A 20,262-nucleotide genomic window follows, 5' to 3' on the forward strand; every position below is an offset into this window, starting at 1 on the left:
GAAAGCCTCGGTTTCCCATCACTAGTTACAGTAGTTTATAGTTTCTTTATTTATTAGTTCATTGTCTCCAGGTGTTCCCCATTTCTCTCATTTAACCCTTTGTATATACAGCCCTAGAGCAGGTGTGCCAAACTCAGCTCATGGACGGCCACAGTCCTGCAGAGTTTAGTTCCAACCCTGCTTCAACACACATACCTGAAGTTTTCTGATATACCTGAAGGAAATGATTAGTTGGATCAGGTGTGTTTAATTAAGGTTGAAGCTGAACTCTACAGGTCTGTGGCCCTCCAGAGTCTGACACCCCTGCCCTAAAGCCGCCCAGTCCTGTTCCAGGAGATCTACCTTCCAGCAAAGTTCAGCTCCAACCCTAATCAAACATACATGATCCAGCTAATTAAGACCTTCAGGAACACTGGAGCACGTTTTACACTGAACTCTGCAGGAAGGTAGATCTCCAGAAACAAGATTGGGCACCTCTGTGTTAGGTTGTTTTTATAGTGTTTAGCTGGTGCTTTAAGCTTTGGTTCTTGTTTTGCCTTGTGTTTTTGTAAGTTTGGTTAATTTATTCTGCACTTGTATCCAGTCTATCTCAGTAAGAACCACAGATTTCACCATCATCAAGTCCATCTGGGATTACATGAAAAAACAGAGACAGACTAGGCTAAATACATAAGAACTGTGGCAACAAGATGCCCGGAGAAAATCACCTGCGAACTACATTAAAAACTATGCACAAGTCTACCTAGGACAAAAGCTGTTCAGTCAGGTCACAAATGTGATTGTACATGATGACTGTGTATAACCAGCAAGGTTATTATTTTTAACTAAAACTATTTAAAAACATTTTGTTCTCACTGAAGCTGCATGGACATATGTTTTCTACAGGAAATGCACATCAAAGACGCATTCACAGGGAAAAGTTACTATTTGAATTGTGTCCTAATTCAACAATTTATGTTCATGCGGTGTTCTTGTTCTCAGTCCTGCGAGCCTCACATGACCGGAAAAGAGAAAAGTCTGAGGTGGTCTGTCAGCCATGTGTCATTTTTAATGTTTGCGAAAAAAGGCGAGGTCTACAAGCGCGGATTGGATCGCTGTTTTTATTTTACACAGGTCAGGTTTGGTAAAGAAAAGCATTAGTGCTGCTGTCAGATAATGGTTGGGTGTTCTGTCAAGTACTGGACATGCGTTGCAGGACTGTTTAGGAGCACAATTCTCATCAACAACACATCTAAAGAATCATTCACTTCCGGAGAACGAATATTACAGGATGACACACTTTAACATCAAGCACCACTAATGTATAATGTAGAATTTAGAAACTTTCAGGAAATCACTCACCTGTTCTTATCAATAATTATGGCTGGTCCCTGGATACTGTGATCACAGTAAAGATCCTCCCACAGATACACGCTGGTCTCCAGATAACGGTCCTCAAAGTAACACTGGGTCATCTGTGTCCAAACAAACAACAACAATAACATTACAGTATATTTCCTTGGTTTAATTTAATTTAATTTAATTTTTTAAAAAAATCAAATACGTGCAAAGTGCCTGTTAAGGTGACACCGGCATGAGGTGTCTGTCCATGACGCCCAGCTATTTCCTACTGCCACTTGCATATTTGTCCTAAATTGTTGTTAATGTACAATTACAAAAACACATAGGCTGGAAGAATGTGCAATTTTCAGTAAAATGTTTGTCTTTCTGTGGCTTGAATAAAGTCTATATGCTTCATATAGAGAGCTATAATATAGATCTCCCTTTTTCTTCAATTTTTGCACAGTTTTTTTCAATCACCAAAGTTCAAATAGCGCCACATTTGCTCATTCTTGAAGTGACATTTTCCTGTTTAATGATTAGATTCACCGTTTTGGACTGCCACCTTAAACTGCATGTGATGCGTCTGTTGTGTGATACCTTTGAGTTGTCCTAGGTTTAAATACCTTCATAGGTCTTGGAGATTTCTGCCCTGCTTTGGGCTGCACTTTTGACCTAATTCCAGATTTCCCAGAACCGCGTACACGGATATCATCCACCATGATAGGCCGATCAGTGATGGTGAACCCAAACTCTTTCAGATATCTGATGTAGAAAGAGAAAGATTGAGAGACAGAAGAGGAAACAACAAGCCATTTTGACCATTCACAATGGAAATAGCAGTACCGTTTAGTGAAGGCTGTTCTGAAGTCTCCAGACATGCAGGAGTGGGCGTTTCTGGGGTGACCTGCAGCTGTGATCATGAGTGCGCAATCTGTACCCTCATACCGCAGGTGCAGGAAAACCTCTATATTGATCTGAGAACTGTAAAGACACAATCATATGTTATTATCATATTATTATCACAATATTAAGTTACTACATCTAAAATCATGTTTTTGTTCAAAGGTAATGACACGATAGATAAGCAAAAATATATGCTTTGAAATGTGGCTGCATCTTTGAAGGTGACCTGCTAAAGCCTCGTTTGCACAGTATTTGATCGCAGCGTTGAGACAGTTGCTCTATCCTGCTGTCCAGCTTAGAGTATGAGCCTGCTTCATACTTTAGAGAACACGGTTCCTGAACCTCCTCCACCACATCAGCCAGAGCCAAACCATATGCTGACAGCACTCCGCTGTATCTGACAGGAAAAAGAGTATTGCATTGTAGTGTCATCAAATCAGTTAAAAAATGTAAGCACTTCATGTCAATGTTCTTATTGTAAACAGCTCATAAACACTTCCCAATGCCTATCATGAGGCATTTAATTTTAAACTACATTATGAATATAAACATGAAATTCAGCCAAAAGCAGCAGTCACGTGTGAAGAGAACATGCTGCGAATTCAGTTTTTCAGTGTCAGATTAAAACTTCTCTGATCACAGATTCAGAATAAAAAGGAATTGAGATTATAGCTCAAAAAATGTATTCTTTTGAAGGTCACTTTTCACAAAAATTGATAGACAGCATAATGCAGACACCCTGCATGTATATGGCCAGTTTGATTCACAAATGAATTTATTGCCTATTGAATTTTGTTGATTTTTTTGTTGATCTGTCCCACTGCCAATTTTAGGCTAAACCTTTTACTACAGACTAAATATGGGAAATTTTAACCTCCTTAATCAAAAAGTTGTCAAGATATGATTTTGAATTTGTCTTCAATCCTAAGGAAGTCCTGTTGCCTGTTACAACAAACATGTAATGCCTTGATGCTTTTGATGCTTTATTTGTTTGTGTATACATATATATATATATATATAATAAAACTATGACTAAAACTAAACAACTAAAAAATGATTACTGACTACTAAAAAAAGGAACAAGTTTTGTCTAAATCTATGTTAATTCTTACTTATAGATCTGTTACTTAAAAGTAATATCAGACTTGCAATCATGTTGTTGTACTGAATATCAGAACGGATAAAAAACAAGATTTAAGTCATGATTCATGGCGGTTTCAAACTCTAAATGTTCACCAGCTTTAACAGATGCACTTCTTCTAAATGACTTACAAAGAGCAAAAACACAAGCATCATACAGGAGCCAGAAATATCTGAAATGGTGCGATGCCAGATTTAAATAATAATAAGGTGGTGAATAATCAAGATCAGAAGAAGTGCTATCATCTCATTGAAAGTTACCTGTCAGGTACAGATTTGAACAAGGTGGTACAGTCACCTGACTTTTTCAGCGGTGATGTGCTGTCCAACCAGTAGAATATTTGCATTGCTTCTCATCCATTTCACAAGTCACTTTCATGACTGATTTGATAAAGACTCCTCTAGGGAAACAGAGTGTTGTCTATGCCTCATCCTTCGCCACAGCAATTTTATTTGTATATTATCTTCATTGCTTTGTAATGTCTCGAGTTCATTAAGCACAGCAGAACAGAGTCTGGAAAAAGCATTTTGTTGTCACCCCGTTCAAGCATGCGACAACAACAGACTAAAACAAACAGATAATGCACATGCATAAACATATAGACATACTTGTGTATGAAGACAGTCATCATGCCTAAGGCTCTTGCAATGGCACAGGCATGTTGACCACCAGCTCCTCCAAAACATGCCAGCACATGCTCAGATGTATCATGGCCTTTAGCCTTATAAGAGAGAGATGATCAACTTGTTAAATCTGATTGATGTTGACGTGAACATACTTCACAGAGGTACATTTCTTGCTTAAAATGTTACATAAGCCAGATAATTTTAATGTACTACAAGTGTGTTTATGTTGCTCAAACAGTAGTGCAATTTCAAGGAAACTCGTAAAATATATAGGGACAGATGTACCAATCATGGCAAATTAGCATGCGACCGCAATCCCATAAAAGCGTTGATGGGAGTGGAAACAGTTCTGTGGGTGATCTAATAACAATGTGTAAATGAATACACAGATGCAGCCAGCTCATTTCCATAATGATCAATGCAATCTACTAAGAGCAGCGCATCTGCATGCAAACCTCACATCAAGTACAATGCCAAACATAAAATTGAGTGGTGTAAAGCACACTGCCACTGGACTCTGGATCAGTGGAAAAAAGTTCTGTGTAGTGACGAATTGTGCTTTTCTGTTTGGCAGTCTGATAGGCTAGTGTGGGTTTGGTGGATGCCAGGAAGAACTTGACTGGCCTACACAGAGCCTTAAGTCTATGTATTTAGAATGCAATGTAATCAAAGTCCCTGTTGGTGTAATGGTTAGGCGTCCCAATACTTTCATTCATATAGTGTGTGTTTATATATATATATATATATATATATATATATATATAGAAACATGTGATTTCTCACACAATGTTGACGTGAACATACTTCACAGAGGTACATTTCTTGCTTAAAATGTTACATAAGCCAGATAATTTTAATGTACTACAAGTGTGTTTATGTTGCTCAAACAGTAGTGCAATTTCAAGGAAACTCGTAAAATATATAGGGACAGATGTACCAATCATGGCAAATTAGCATGCGACCGCAATCCCATAAAAGCGTTGATGGGAGTGGAAACAGTTCTGTGGGTGATCTAATAACAATGTGTAAATGAATACACAGATGCAGCCAGCTCATTTCCATAATGATCAATGCAATCTACTAAGAGCAGCGCATCTGCATGCAAACCTCACATCAAGTACAATGCCAAACATAAAATTGAGTGGTGTAAAGCACACTGCCACTGGACTCTGGATCAGTGGAAAAAAGTTCTGTGTAGTGACGAATTGTGCTTTTCTGTTTGGCAGTCTGATAGGCTAGTGTGGGTTTGGTGGATGCCAGGAAGAACTTGACTGGCCTACACAGAGCCTTAAGTCTATGTATTTAGAATGCAATGTAATCAAAGTCCCTGTTGGTGTAATGGTTAGGCGTCCCAATACTTTCATTCATATAGTGTGTGTTTATATATATATATATATATATATATATATATATATGGAAACATGTGATTTCTAACACAATAATTATGCCAAACAAACCATGCACAGCAAAGTAATTCCTTAATCCACTTGAAAAGCTTTGGAAAAATTTAAATTTGAATCAAAGCTGCTGAATGATTCTCAATTCTGGAATTATTTCACATTATTTCATGATTGGAAATGAAGCACAAACAATTTTGTCAGTTAAATACCTTAAGTTCAGTGTTTTTTTCTCCCCAATATAATATACAGTACTACTTATATTTTGATGGTTCAATTGAACTTCATTAAAAATCAAATATTGTGAAAACATCCCATCCAGACACTACTTTTGGCCACTACTGTTTCACTGTTTACAACTTAAAGTAAGTTACAACCATAATTCAAGCTAAGTGTCATTGGGCGTAGGAATAAGGTGGGTATATAATGACCTAGATAAGTTCAGTGGCTAGATAAGCAGATGAGATTGGTGACCTAGAGAATATTTTGTGCAAACTCAGATTTTTTGGTCATTTGCACTACATGTAAAAAAAGTTGTGTGTCATATTTTTTGTCACAACAACCAAGATTGAAAAGATTGAAAGACTACACCTATTCTCTTACGTAAGCTATACAAACTGAAAGTGACTGAATAGTGTGCTATACCTGTGTAAGCGCTCTGATTGGCCGGCACATGGCCTCATTAGCCACATTGATGAAGCCCATTGCGACATCTTCAACACTCATTTCTGAATGGTGCCCTCCTGCAGCACTACTCGATGATTGGTTAGTTGAGAGGTATTGATTAATTTCTTTTGTGAGAGTGCGGAAATGCTTCATGGTTTCCTCAGTTGAGAGAGGCTCATTTTCTCCAGGGCCAAAGATTTTCGGGAAGAAAGAAGGCAGCAGGCGGCCGAGGGCTAGATTAGCATCAGTGACAGTCAGAGGACCACCTGAACCAGGAAAGAGAGAAACACAATAAATTGTGTTATAGAGTTATTGTAGCTTTCAGTCCAGTCTTTATGACATGATAACGTCAAGACTTTTACATTTGGAGAAACATGGAAATAGTATGTAAGGCAGAAATTGTAATAGCAGATTTTAAATGTATGAACCTAAGTGCAAAAATAATGGTAAGTCAGGTCTTCCTAGATCACCTGCATTCAGTGCCATTTAGCTAGCGTTTTTCTGTCAGCAGGTGGGGTTTCACATGTGACGTTAGCTATACTGACAGAGAACATTAGTTAGAGACATGGCAGAGGAGATTAATGAGATTCATAACTTTCTATTAAATAGATGTTAGATGTTGTGTTGGATGCGGGTAGAATCATATTGTTTTAGGCTATTAAGCAGTTGTCTTACAAACACTCCAATAAATAAGTCAATAAGATGAGATCAGACATTTAGATGCAATTGATGCAATTTTGTGCCGAATCATATTTATATTGATATTTTGGGAGTATACTTACGGAAATTTGTCATGAATTTCTCACAAATAGTTGCAAATTGCAAGCATATTAATCAATGCTCACCATAGCTGCATTAAAAAAGGCGTTTTTAATAGTTTTATAGTCTTTTGCAGTAAAAAAGCACTGAAAATGGCAACATATTCTGATAGAGGAGACCTTGTGTCTAAAACAGTTCTGATGTATATTACAGATAAATAAAAGAATATAATACTATGTACAGACATAATAGAAATCAGTGTGAGACTGACAAGTGTTCTGACATTTCTAAGCGTTTCTCTCGTCAGAATGTCCTGATGTCTTATTTGAGTCCTTTGGTGGACTTTGGCCTGAGGTGCACACCTTTCAGGAACTCTGGCAAATCATTAGGCTTGAGCAGTTTGAAGTTAGTGTGAATCGTTTATTCGGCATATGTACATTTATTGTAATGGGTGCCTTAATGTCTTAACTAGTATTAATGTGCCAATACTGGTACATTTTCACAACTTACACAAAATTTTGTCTTGTATGTAGTGAATCAGTATGTGAATCAGCAAAAGATGAGGGAATTGAGTTGTATAACACAGATATGAGAAGAACAAGACTTGAATGGGAGCAAGTATTATGCAATGTAGAAGGGCTAAATCTACAAGCAAGAAGATGGAAAGACGGTGGGTCTGATAACCTAACAGCTGCTCTTACCCTTCCTATAGCAGGCAGGTCCGGGATGAGCACCAGCTGACTCTGGCCCCACAACAAACATCCCTGACCTGAAATACAGACAGACAATAGAAGAAATATTCACCTTTCCTAACTTACACAGGGTTAATATAGTTTCATGGTTGTGCACTATGTGTGAACTATGACTAATATACTACTACTGTATAACTATAAGCGTACTATGGAAAATGTTTGTGTGGTATATAAAGTGTACTCTTTTAAAGGTGAAGTATGCAGGTTTTGTGCTACTAGTGTCACCTAGCAGAATTACAAAAATACAGCATATTTTCAAACAACCTTTGCAAATGCCCCTTTGGTGTGTCACACCTCCCCCAAATCAAACATCACAAAACAACACAAGTCTATAAAAGTGAAACCATGTCTCAACGGGCTACTTTCAATAAAAGGTCCAACATATTGGGAATAATCTTGACTGTGCTGCTACGTCTCTCATGACTTTGAAATTGAGCGGGCTAACACTCTAGAGCAAACACCAGTGTCTCGCTTATAATAATTATTTTGACTTGCTAAGGAGCAGTGTGAAAGATTTATTAAATGTATTAATTACAATAAATTTTGTGTCTTGAATTAACCCAAACACAGGGTTTGTGCAGGTTTTACAGAGGCAAATTTAAGAATTTGCATTAAACAACAAGGCCAAGTAAAGAAATTTTAAAGAATAAATTGAAGTGAACATATTGATGAGCAACAGAACTGGTGCTTTAGTACCAAGGTTGTGGTAAAAAAACAACAAAAAAAGTTAAACAAACATTGTGTAGAGTACATGGGAGACCAGCGATGGTTACTTTAAAAAAAATTCCCGTATGTTAACTTCTGACAATATAATCAGGTATCAAATCTATATATTACAACATGAAAGTAACAATCAGACTACTTTTGGTTATACACCATGTATGTAAATAAAGAACATCAAGGATTGGATGCCAACTAAACAATTGTACCAATAAAACTGTATTCATTTTAGAGAAAATAAAAGGTTGCCATGCAAAAAAAAAAAACATTCCTTTTTCAGCTGTTTTATGTAATGAATTGGCATGTATCAATGCTTCATGCTCAATGGCTGATTCATTTTCAGATTTATTTCTAATTATTTTAATAATATGTAAAATAAATAAGAATGTCACTACATCAGTTGTTATGCGTGTTATTGACTAAAAAGTTAAATACAGCCACCCTGCTCTATAAGATATAAGACATCAGCAACAACCATCAAAAAATCTGCTACAGTCAACCACTAATCGTCATGCCTGATTGTAATTTGCACATGGAAATGGAAAGAAGTGAGGAGGGTAACAATCAAGGAGGGTGAGGACAACATGCAGGACAGAGAGCAAATGGTGACAAAGCACATAGCTTCTTTTGTGTTCTAACACGGACAACACAACATGGAGCATGAGCGCCAGGCTCCTGACACCAAACATTAAATAAAACCATGACCAAAGTCATAACAGGACTGTGTCAGAGATGTTTGTAGTAAACATAATACAGGCACGTGATCGGCCAAGGACAAAAAAGAAGGAACCCTCAAGAAAAAAAAATTACATTCACACAAAAGATAATTTATCCAAAAGTAACATCACAAATACAACACTACAAATACTCTCTAATTAATAATAATAATAATTAGACATTAAATTAATTGTAAGCCATAACTCAGCAGCATGGAGGAGGCTAAATCCTATAAGCAACTATTGAAAATAAATATTTCACATTTATGTATTTAATATTTCTGTAATTACTCAATTCGGATAGGCAAATTTATTAATTTAGCAGTTTAATAGTCAACTAAACAATGTTTAATCAAATAGTTTAACACTTTGAGCAAAGCTATCTTATGCTGAAGTTAAATATAATTAACAAATGGCACTCCTTCACTACTTTGCATCAGCAATAATTTATTTCAGCAATAATTTTCACGTGTATAAACTTAAAGGGGAGGTACAATGCTGTTTCATGCATTCAGAGTTGTTTACACTGTTAAAGAGCTGGATTCTCATGCTAAGCATGGACAAAGTTTCAAAAAACAATTTGGTCGTATGACGGAGTATTTCTGTGCCAAAAATCTTACTTCTGGGTTCGTACAAGTTTCTGAGAGTTTTTTTTTTCTGTAATAAATACTGTAGTATACTTTAGTTTTTACTACAGTAAACTGTAGTGTATTGTAATATAATATACCCTATAGTTGTAGAAAACTTAGTACAGTATTCGGTGAAGTAATTTGTTTATATTACTATATATGTTATATTACCACAGCAACTATACAATTACCACAACAAATTAATTCCAGTACTTTACTATAGTATGGTTCAAAAACACTATAGTATTTACTATAAATTACTATAGTATTTTTTCATGTGGGCTGTGCTGTGATTTCGGCTATATTTGCATGTAAAATGACTAAGGTTTGTACATTAGACAAAGAACATTTCACATTTACATCCCGCCCTGGCTTACATTCAGCGGCGGCTTCCCGCATGCGCAATTCATTTGCAGTCTGGATGCAGAGGGGTGAACATCTGCTCTGACTGCAGCTGGGAGGGACTGCTGCGCGAGGACTGGGCCCGGGGCCGCCAGTGAGTGCTTTGGGACGGGGGTGGGGCCCACGGCAGCACCCGCTGCTCGTTGAGAAGAGTAAGAACGATACGTGCGTTCACGTCAGAGTCGCCAAAAGTCTCCAATAACACCAGAAAAAGTCGCTAGATTTGTCGCTAGTCGCTTTTTTGAAAATGTGTCGCTAGAAGGGTCTGAAAACTCGCTAAAAATAGCGACAAAATCGCTAAGTTGGCAACACTGAGAAACAAGATTCTCTGGTCTGATGAACAGAGTCCTTTAGCTGCTTTTTTGCAAATACCAAGTGTGTTTTCATGTGTCTTCACTGAGGAGAGGATTGAGTTTGGCCAGATCGGTGGAGAGTTGCAGTGATGTTTGTCCTTCTGTCTCCACATATGATCATGGAGCTCAACTAGAGTGACCATCAGGCTCTTGGACATCACTCTAGACAAGGCCCTTCTCCATTGATTGCTCAGTTTGGCCAGGAGGCCAGCTCTAGGAAGAGTCCTGGTTGTTTCCCTATAGTAGTAGAAAACTTAGTACAGTATTCGGTGAAGTAATTTGTTTATATTACTATATATGTTATATTACCACAGCAACTATACAATTACCACAACAAATTAATTCCAGTACTTTACTATAGTATGGTTCAAAAACACTATAGTATTTACTATAAATTACTATAGTATTTTTTCATGTGGGCTGTGCTGTGATTTCGGCTATATTTGCATGTAAAATGACTAAGGTTTGTACATTAGACAAAGAACATTTCACATTTACATCCCGCCCTGGCTTACATTCAGCGGCGGCTTCCCGCATGCGCAATTCATTTGCAGTCTGGATGCAGAGGGGTGAACATCTGCTCTGACTGCAGCTGGGAGGGACTGCTGCGCGAGGACTGGGTGCTTGTGACGGTGTGAGTGCTTTGGGACGGGTGTGGGGCCCACGGCAGCACCCGCTGCTCGTTGAGAAGAGTAAGAACGATACGTGCGTTCACGTCAGAGTCGCCAAAAGTCTCCAATAACACCAGAAAAAGTCGCTAGATTTGTCGCTAGTCGCTTTTTTGAAAATGTGTCGCTAGAAGGGTCTGAAAACTCGCTAAAAATAGCGACAAAGTCGCCAAGCTGGCAACATTGTGACGACGGTGCGCCCGATGCGCAATCCCACGCATAATTCAAACAGGATGACGACGGCGACACGCGAGATACCAACAAACGCGAGAAAGAAAGAAAGAAAAAAAAAACATCGGATCTACGTGAATCACATGGGTCGTACATACTATTGCTCAGAGGTCGGAAAATACGGAAATCCGTATTTATACTGAAAAATCACATCCCTGATAATATTTACTTATAGAGAAACACTCCAACAGTGATTACGTTAAGGCTGTTTCATTCCTACAAGCACGGCAAAGGCTGCATGTTTGTGTTGTATCGCAAGCCGTTTTAGCTTAAAATAATCCCAATGTTACTCGTCGTAATTGCATTTTTACTAGTAACAATTCAATTAGAGAGCTCTACAATTAAATTCTTACTAGTAACAATGCCAGTTAGAGAGCTCTCTAATTCAGTTCTTACTAGTAACAATTATGATTAGAGAGCTCTCTAATTCAATTATTACTAGTAAGAATTCCAGTTACAGAGCTCTCAATTCAATTCTTACTAGTAACAATTTCAATTAGAGAGCTCTACAAATGAATTTTCACTAGTCATATTTCCATTGACTTCCATTCATTTTTAATTACAGAGCTCTACAAATTGAAATTTTACTAGTATTACAATTAGAGCTCTACAATTGAATTCTTACTAGTAACAATTACAATTAGAGAGCTCTCTAATTCAATTTTTACTAGAAACAATTGCAATTAGAGAGCTCTCTAATTTAATTCTTACAAGTAAAAATGTAATTACAGAGCTCTATAATTTAATTTTTACTAATTGTAGTCCCATTGGGTTCTATTTTTAGGAAGCATGGTCTGTCTTTCCATTGCTATGCAGACGACACTCAAATCTATCTGCCCTTTAAAACAGAGTTCAAATGGTCTGGAAGCACTTATGTCTTGCCTGCCTGATGTGAAAGCCTGGTTGTCATTAAACTTTCTTAATTTCAATGAGATGAACAATGAAATAATTGTGTTTGGTCCGTCGGATTCTCGTAGTACACCGAAATCACTATCTGTTATTAAATCCATGTTGAAAACCTACCTTTTTGACATGGCGTTTTATCAATGAGAACTTTCTACTGTACTGTTTCTTTTAGTAATTATTTTGTATTGTCTTATTGAAATGTTTTTATTGTGCAGCACATTGGTCAACCCACGGTTGTGTTTAATAGTGCTATATAAATAAAATTGACATTGACATTGACAGTCGTGTTGATGCAGCCAGGTCAGGGAGACGCATTGTTTCAGTGCGAAAGCAAAAGCACTTTATTTGGCCTTCCAGAAGTAGATGCAATTAGGAATCATTGGTTAAGATTTATTTACAACAGAACAGCACAACCCAGATGTTCGAATTTGTGCAACGCATTTTATGGACGACAGTATTTTGAACCTAGAAGAGTACAAAGCTGGCTGTACAAGGCTATTTCTAAAAAAAATTCAGACTTTGTTATGGCAATCTGGCACTTCTGAATCGGCGACTGTACGTATGTTTTGTTACTAGTTTAAGTACGGAAAAAATACCCCAAAATAATGTTGCAATTGAATTCCCCCCCCTAATGTCTGACCAAAAAAGAGAGAGAGAGAGAGAAAGAGAGAAAGACAGAAAGAAAGAAAGAAAGAAAGAAAGAAATTTTAAAACACATTTTGTCAAGAGTGACAATTAACCTATTAATTAGCATATATATGTACTAGCTCAAATTCTGCATGCATGTTACAGTGCATAATAAACACCAAAATGAGGTGATATTTTGTCTGGTAAAGTATTTTCAAGACTATAGGCTACTCTTTATTTTCATTTTTGTGATATGGACCTAAGGGTCTGAAATAAAGAAATAATAATATTAATAATAATATAAAGGTGTGAATTAATGAAGTGATTAAATATTAAAACAAAACCTTTCCAAACTGTCATCTCACTCTTACGGTCATTCTGACACAATGAAAATGCTATCAATTCATGCTTATGGGGCTTTTATTTTGAAGTGTATCACCACAGGCGGGATTTGGAAAGGCAAATGGGTGTAGTCACAAATCTGTTTTGCATCTAATGAATACAAGTTTTTACTAGTAAGAATACAATTGTAGAGCTCTGTAACTAGATTTCTTACTAGTAAGAATTTAATTAGAGAGCTCTGTAATTACATTTTTACTAGTAAGAACTGAATTAGAGAGCTCTCTAATTGGTATTGTTACTAGTAAGAATTTAATTGTAGAGCTCTATAATTGAATTGTTACTAGTAAAAATGCAATTACGACGAGTAACGCTTGGTATATTTTAAGATAAAAAGGTTTGCCATAGTGTTGTGGATGTGACCTGACCCACAGCGCACATGCTACCTTTGGATGACTGCACGGGCAATGTTTGCATGAATGCATTTGTGCTAACAATCAGTAAACCTGGAGTTAAACCACGCCTTGCTGGTTTCTCTGGCCAGAGAAGAACTGGCCCCCTGACTGAGCCTGGTTTCTCCCAACTTTTTTTCTCCACTTCTGTCACCGATGGAGTTTTGGTTCCTTGCCACTGTCGCCTTTGGCTTGCTTAGTTGGGGACGCTTGACTGATTGAATCATCAATGAACTGACTTTAGATGGAAAAATTACTCTGTTATTGTCTTCTTGCATTATTGACAAACTATTTTCCTCTTTGATACTGTAAAGCTGCTTTGACAATCAGTACTGTATAAAGCGATATACAAATAAAGGTGACTTGACTTGACTAATCCATAAGCCTAACCAATTCAATTATTAGTTATTGCTTCATCATGAACACCCACATGTCAAATGCCACTGGTTCTTACTTAACTCGCTTATGACCAATCACAATAAGAAACTGAACAAACCTAACTAAATGTAAAAACATGCTATACAATGTGTGTTATAATGGTTCAAAATGGTTCATCAAACAAATTAATAATTACACGGTTATCTATATTCATATTGTATGTTTGTTACCGAAAGAACAGTCGAGAGCCTCCACCTGCTGCTACAGTGCTGATGTCAAGCTGTGGAGCCTGCAGGGTGATACCAGAGATAGTTGCTTCAAACACGTGTTCATACTGTCCAGCGTATCGGCTCACATCTGTAGATGTGCCTGTACAAACAAATCCATCAACAGTCTCTTTTCTGACCTTACTGCATGCTCAGTGTGATCAAATACAAACATAAAAGATATGTGCCAGAGGCAAGATTTTTAGTGAATAACAACTTAAATTTCAGTCATTTCCACAAACAAGGCTGCAGAAGGCAAAGTTTTAAACAACATGAGGGTAAGTAAATGATGATGGGAGTTTCATTTTCGGATGAACCATTCTATTAAACCTTCAGGAGATACATTTACTCATCTCTCACCTCCCATGTCAAAACCAATGACGGGCTTCTTTTCCATAAACCCGTAACATGTGACGGCATAGCCCACGACTCCTCCAGCAGGACCAGAAAGCACTGCCCGAGAGCCAGAGAACTGCTCCATTGGTGTCAGCCCACCATCTGACTGCATGAATAACACATCCACATCCTGAGAAAGGGAGAGGCGGGGGATTAAATTAAGGGGGACTTATAAAAGCTTGATAAAATAAACCTCACAGACATACCTTCAAGCCTCCTTTAAAGCCTTCAGAGAATTCAGTGAGGTAAAGGTGTATTTTTGGTGTGAGATAAGCATCAGCACAAACAGTGTACCCACGAGGCACTGCTCGCACCATGGGCATCACCTCACTGGAAAGAGACACTTGAGTGAAACCAAGACGCTTCGCCAAAGAGCCCACAGCCTTCTCATGAGCTGCCCATCTGAAACACACACCAACAGGAATGAGAAATATGATTTCATTCAACATTATCAGATGTCTCAGTACGCTTTAATTAATTCAGTGTTTGATATAATGTCACATTGGGCATCATGGAATTTTATCTCCACACCAAGTACCAACTGGTGTTCTACAGGGCTCAGTACATGGACCACTCTTATTCCCTCTTTATACCAAGTCATCACAGTTCATGGCAACTTCCGTCATTCTTATTAGTGGTCAACCGATATTGTTTTTTTTAACAGCCGATGCCGATATCTTGGAAAGCAGGGTGGCCGATGGGCGATATCATTTTATTTATTTTAATATTTAAGAAATTTGAATTCATTTGAAAATGGATTAAAAAAATAAATGTGTAAAATAAACATCCTTATACTTTAAATGACAAATTATTTTTCACAAATAAACAAATATACTTAATAAAAATATAATTAAAAAGAAAGTAAACACTGTAACCAACAGGGAACTCACTCAGTATTCTGGGAAGTTTATGTGCATTGGGAATCCCGCCTCCTTCTTCCCGTGACTACGAACTTTGTTACAAAAAGCAATCGTTATAATACTAAAAAGTCCGGCGCGCCATCAAAATAAAAGTCCCGCCACGAACACATCGGCCAAACAGAAAAATTTATCGGCCGAAGCCGATATTTGAAATATCGGCCGATATATCGGCCGTGGCGATATAACCACTGATTTCTAGTTGTGTCCTCTTTTGGAAGACCAAACAAAGTAGTTTCGCTTTCACAACGAAACAACTAGTGCTGGGCGATATGACCAAAAATTAATATCACGGTATTTTTCAAAATTAGACCGGTTTCACGGTACATTACGGTATTTTTTTTTTTCATGCATGACCGGGTGTTAACCATATTTTCTACTGATTGAGCCTTTAACACAAAAAAGATAACTAAATGGGCAATTAACACTTTCTCAGACTTTCTGAATTAAAAATTCACTTGCACTCTCCCCTTTCACACCCATCGGGCTTGTGAGAAAGGTTTGGTTTGACATACAGCTGTGTTTTGCACGGAGGGGAAGAGAAGGAAACCGCAACCTATCAAAGGAGTCTTTCGTTCTCCGGAAAGACGAGAATGGGATGGAGTACCTGACCCTGGCGCATAACCCTGAAACGAAAAATCACAAGGATCCCACTGCATCAGGTAGAGAAAATTTGCGCAGATTTATGTTTGCGAGCCCCGGCGACCCACTTTGTCCTGTGGACAGCTTTAAAAAATACCTCTCAAAGTGTCCAGAAGATGCCGGAGGCTTCTATCTGCATCCGAGACGCATTCCTCTGTGTAATCTCGAGGACACCGACGTGTGGTTCACCAGGGAGCCGATGGGGATCAACTACCTCGGCAATATGCTTAAAGAATATTTGTGAAGATGTAGCTAACACATTTTATTAATTACATAGTTTTCCAGCCTATTAATTAATTTTAGGGATGCTCCGATCAGGATTTTTGCAGCCAATACTGAGTACCGATTTCTTGTCATGGTGATCGGCCATGAATTCTCATTGCTAGTTTTACTTGATCTTAGTGCTGCGTTCGACACTATAGATCATGACATACTCATAGATCGATCACAAAACTATACAGGTATTCAAGGGCAGGCTTTAAGATGGTTTAGATCCTACCTGTCCGATCGCTACCATTTTGTTCATTTAAATGGGGAGTCATCTCAATTATCACCAGTAAAATATGGAGTGCCACAATGATCTGTCCTAGGTCCTCTGCTATTTTCGATATACATGTTGCCCCTTGGTAATATTATTAGAAAATACGGGATTAGTTTCCACTGTTATGCTGATGATACTCAACTATATATCTCAACAAGACCAGATGAAACTTCTAAATTATCTAAGCTAACAGAGTGTGTTAAAAATTTAAAAGATTGGATGACCAAAAATTTTCTCCTATTAAACTCGGATAAGACAGAGATATTACTTATTAGACCAAAAGACAGTACACAGAATCTCGTGGATTACAATTTGCAACTAGACAGATGTACTGTTACTTCCTCTACAGTCAAAAATCTGGGTGTTATATTAGATAGCAACTTGTCTTTTGAAAAACATATTTCCCATGTTACAAAAACAGCATTCTTCCATCTTAGAAACATTGCCAAACTACGAAATATGTTACCTGTTTCTGATGCAGAAAAGCTAGTTCATGCATTCATGACCTCTAGACTGGACTATTGTAATGCACTGCTAGGTGGTTGTCCTGCATCCTCAATAAACAAGCTACAGGTGGTCGCTGAGGAAATACATCAACTTCGCGCTGTGGATCGCCGGATCGGCTTTCACCATGAACGAAGCAGAGTCCAGCCCGGGGTTGTCACAGGTGGTTGCCACAAGCCTCCTTCGTCGAATCCGCCGGCTGCGCTGTTCTCAAGCCCGCCACCTCTGCCCACTCTAGCCCTCCGGCCGTTCCTCACTCTAGACCCCGGCCGCCACTCACTCCAGGGATCGCCGGCCGATCGATCGGAGCATCCCTAATTAATTAAATTTTTTTTCAGGTGGAAGGTATCTCTCTAACATTTACACAAACCATAGTCTACGGAGCACTGCTGTTGGTCGCCTATCTGACGCAGGGCTGGAAAGTCGGTCAGTGACAGGCCACCGATGCAAGGCTTGCGGTCTTACTGGGCCCCATCGTTGTCTGACAGGAGAGCATGGAGCAACATTCTGACATCTCGAGCCTCAACAAGCAAGGAAAAACACTGTGTGCTCACACATCCATCCTCCTCCAAGCTTAAACCTGAAATAACCCTACCATTTTCCATGTCTAATTTCACAATTAATGTAAATGTAGAGTTCAACATTCATTAGCCTCGATCGACATTAAATAAGTGAAGAAAACAGTTTTAACTTTTTATTCGATTTTATTTACTTTTATTGCATTTCAATAGGCTAAGTGTAATGTTATAACACTATTTCTGTGTCTTTATTTATAAGTATATAAACTGTGCTAAGATGCCGGAAGCACACGATCTCTCTCTCTGTCCTAGAAACATTTTCAAACGGTTAAAACATTTTTTTTTCTGATTTTATCTGTATTAATGCATTTCAATAAATATAATGTTAAAGCACTATTTCATTTCTTTCTATATTTATACTTGAAGTAAACTAGATTAAAACTAAAACTACGAGTACAATACTAAAATATCTTAAATTCTTCACTTTCAAATGTAAAAATTTTGTCAGAATATTAGTGAAATAACATGTGTCCACAATAATGTTAGAAATTATACGAATTTGAATTAAGTTTGTTCAGCCATTTGTTTATTTTAATATTGCATTACATTCAATTTAATTACTTACTAGTAGGGCTGAACGATTATGACAAAAATCATAATTGTCGATTATTCCCTTGAAATTGTAATTGCGATTATTAATTACGATTATCACAATTTAAATTGAATGATGTTTATACCATTGTTTGATGCAACCGCATGCCATATTTTTATATGAAAATAAACAAGCTGAAAACACTCTAACTGAAAATTGTTTGATGCAACTGCATGCCATATTTTTATATGAAAATAAACAAGCTGAAAACACTCTAACTGAAAAACTTTTAGTGTTTTTCTATAGTATTAAGCCTCAAATGACAACTATACATCGGATTGGTTTCTTCTTTAAATTATTAAAAAAGTAAAAAATATGATGGTATTATAGTGTTATACTAAAATTAAAACAATGAAAAACCCTTAAGATAACATGTAGAAAGAAAAAAAAGCATCTTAAACACACAGAATAACATAAATGGACTTTGAACGATTAATTGCCACTTTGAACGATTACGTAATTCTGGCATCCATAATTGTTATCACGATTAGAAATTCGATTAATTGTGCAGCCCTACTTACTAGCTTTTCACCTTGCAGTTTCCTTGTGAATATCAGACTGCTAAAGGCCATGATTGACTAATCAGAATCAAATATTCCAGAGAGTCATGTAATAAATACATCAAATGTATATAATGATCTATACACACGTGTAAGAATGGAGTAGCAGCACCGCTAGACTGCTGATGCCTTTGGATTGCACACGTCTCAAATCCTGCTCCACACGCTGAAGATTCAATTCTTGCCACACCTCCAGACTTTTTCCTGTACTGCCTGAGTGAGAAAGAGATTCCATGCAGGTGACATTACTGATACTTTTCTGAGGTTGTATAAACCAATAAAACTTTCATACGACATAAACTTAAAATGTTAGTCAATGATTTAATTGCAATTTTACAATCTCTCCCTGTCTGACAATAAGAATTAAACAGACCATTTCTGTTACTATGCCTTTGGGATGTCTAGAAGTAAAAATATTGTTTTGTAATAGATTTAATTTTATATAGAATACATAAAGTCCTTTATTACAAAATATCAAGAAAATCTTAATCACCTTTTACTATTCGTTTGGGCTCGTTTCTGGGTAGCTGACAGGAATCTTGTCTGAGAATAACCCTCTCCTCCACTTCAATCACCTCCTCATACAGAACCTCCGGCATACACACCTCCTAAAACAACAAACACTTTAATACAAACAACAACAAGACACTTGATTATCTAGGTCTTTCATCAAAGCAACTTGTGAAATGGAAACCGGAATCATGGCAGACAGGGTTCCTGCAGGTTAGTTTGGGATGGCTAGTTACTAGTTAATATAGTTAGTTTGTGTTGTTCAATAATTGACTTTATAATACCAAAAGCTGAATGAACTGCAATTTGTAAAAATAACCTACAGTACATATTATTTAAATATGGTCCTCAGGAGGTCCACACTCACATGCACAAACAACCCCGCTCTTACTATATAATTATTGTCTTGAGTCAAACATACTTAAAGGCACATATGTAATTTTTCGCCGCTAGAGGGCACGTATTCAAAATAAACAAAAAGACAACGGCGTAGTTTGATGACTCCGTGACTGAGTGTGGAATCATGGGAGTTGTCATCTTCATCCCCACAGCCGATGCAATCTGACGGGACTCGAGCAGAAATCATGTTTATGGATGAGCTAATGATTTATTAACGTAGTAGAATGAAGCAGGGTGAGGATGAAAGCCATCAAAGCGAAACGAGGCCGCTGAACGAGTGTGACACACGGCTCTAAAGCAGCAGAGCTTTTATTATGCCACAGTCGACCGCTTCCGCTCCTTCCGGTCTTGCGTATGTGGGGGGGAAAA

General features: G+C 37.6%; 1 protein-coding gene across 1 annotated transcript in view; it reads right to left on the bottom strand.

Moving 5' to 3' along the window:
* Nucleotides 1-19,600, bottom strand: part of LOC107727975 (5-oxoprolinase-like) — a 35,564-nt gene extending 15,964 nt beyond the window's left edge. Inside the window, exons 1-12 of the mRNA XM_016538028.1 lie at nucleotides 19,478-19,600; nucleotides 19,074-19,197; nucleotides 14,857-15,052; nucleotides 14,615-14,780; nucleotides 14,219-14,357; nucleotides 7,517-7,584; nucleotides 6,036-6,322; nucleotides 3,976-4,088; nucleotides 2,453-2,623; nucleotides 2,167-2,304; nucleotides 1,947-2,085; nucleotides 1,342-1,454 (exon numbers count right to left, since the gene is read on the bottom strand). Of these exons, the coding sequence (XP_016393514.1) occupies nucleotides 1,342-1,454; nucleotides 1,947-2,085; nucleotides 2,167-2,304; nucleotides 2,453-2,623; nucleotides 3,976-4,088; nucleotides 6,036-6,322; nucleotides 7,517-7,584; nucleotides 14,219-14,357; nucleotides 14,615-14,780; nucleotides 14,857-15,052; nucleotides 19,074-19,197; nucleotides 19,478-19,583 (1,760 nt within the window). The 5' untranslated portion in view covers nucleotides 19,584-19,600. The remainder of the gene's footprint in view (nucleotides 1-1,341; nucleotides 1,455-1,946; nucleotides 2,086-2,166; nucleotides 2,305-2,452; nucleotides 2,624-3,975; nucleotides 4,089-6,035; nucleotides 6,323-7,516; nucleotides 7,585-14,218; nucleotides 14,358-14,614; nucleotides 14,781-14,856; nucleotides 15,053-19,073; nucleotides 19,198-19,477) is intronic.
* Between the last annotated feature and the right edge of the window lie 662 nt (nucleotides 19,601-20,262).

Source organism: Sinocyclocheilus rhinocerous, unplaced genomic scaffold, assembly GCF_001515625.1.
Source record: "Sinocyclocheilus rhinocerous isolate Xijiao unplaced genomic scaffold, SAMN03320098_v1.1 scaffold3201, whole genome shotgun sequence".
NCBI lineage: Eukaryota > Metazoa > Chordata > Actinopteri > Cypriniformes > Cyprinidae > Sinocyclocheilus > Sinocyclocheilus rhinocerous.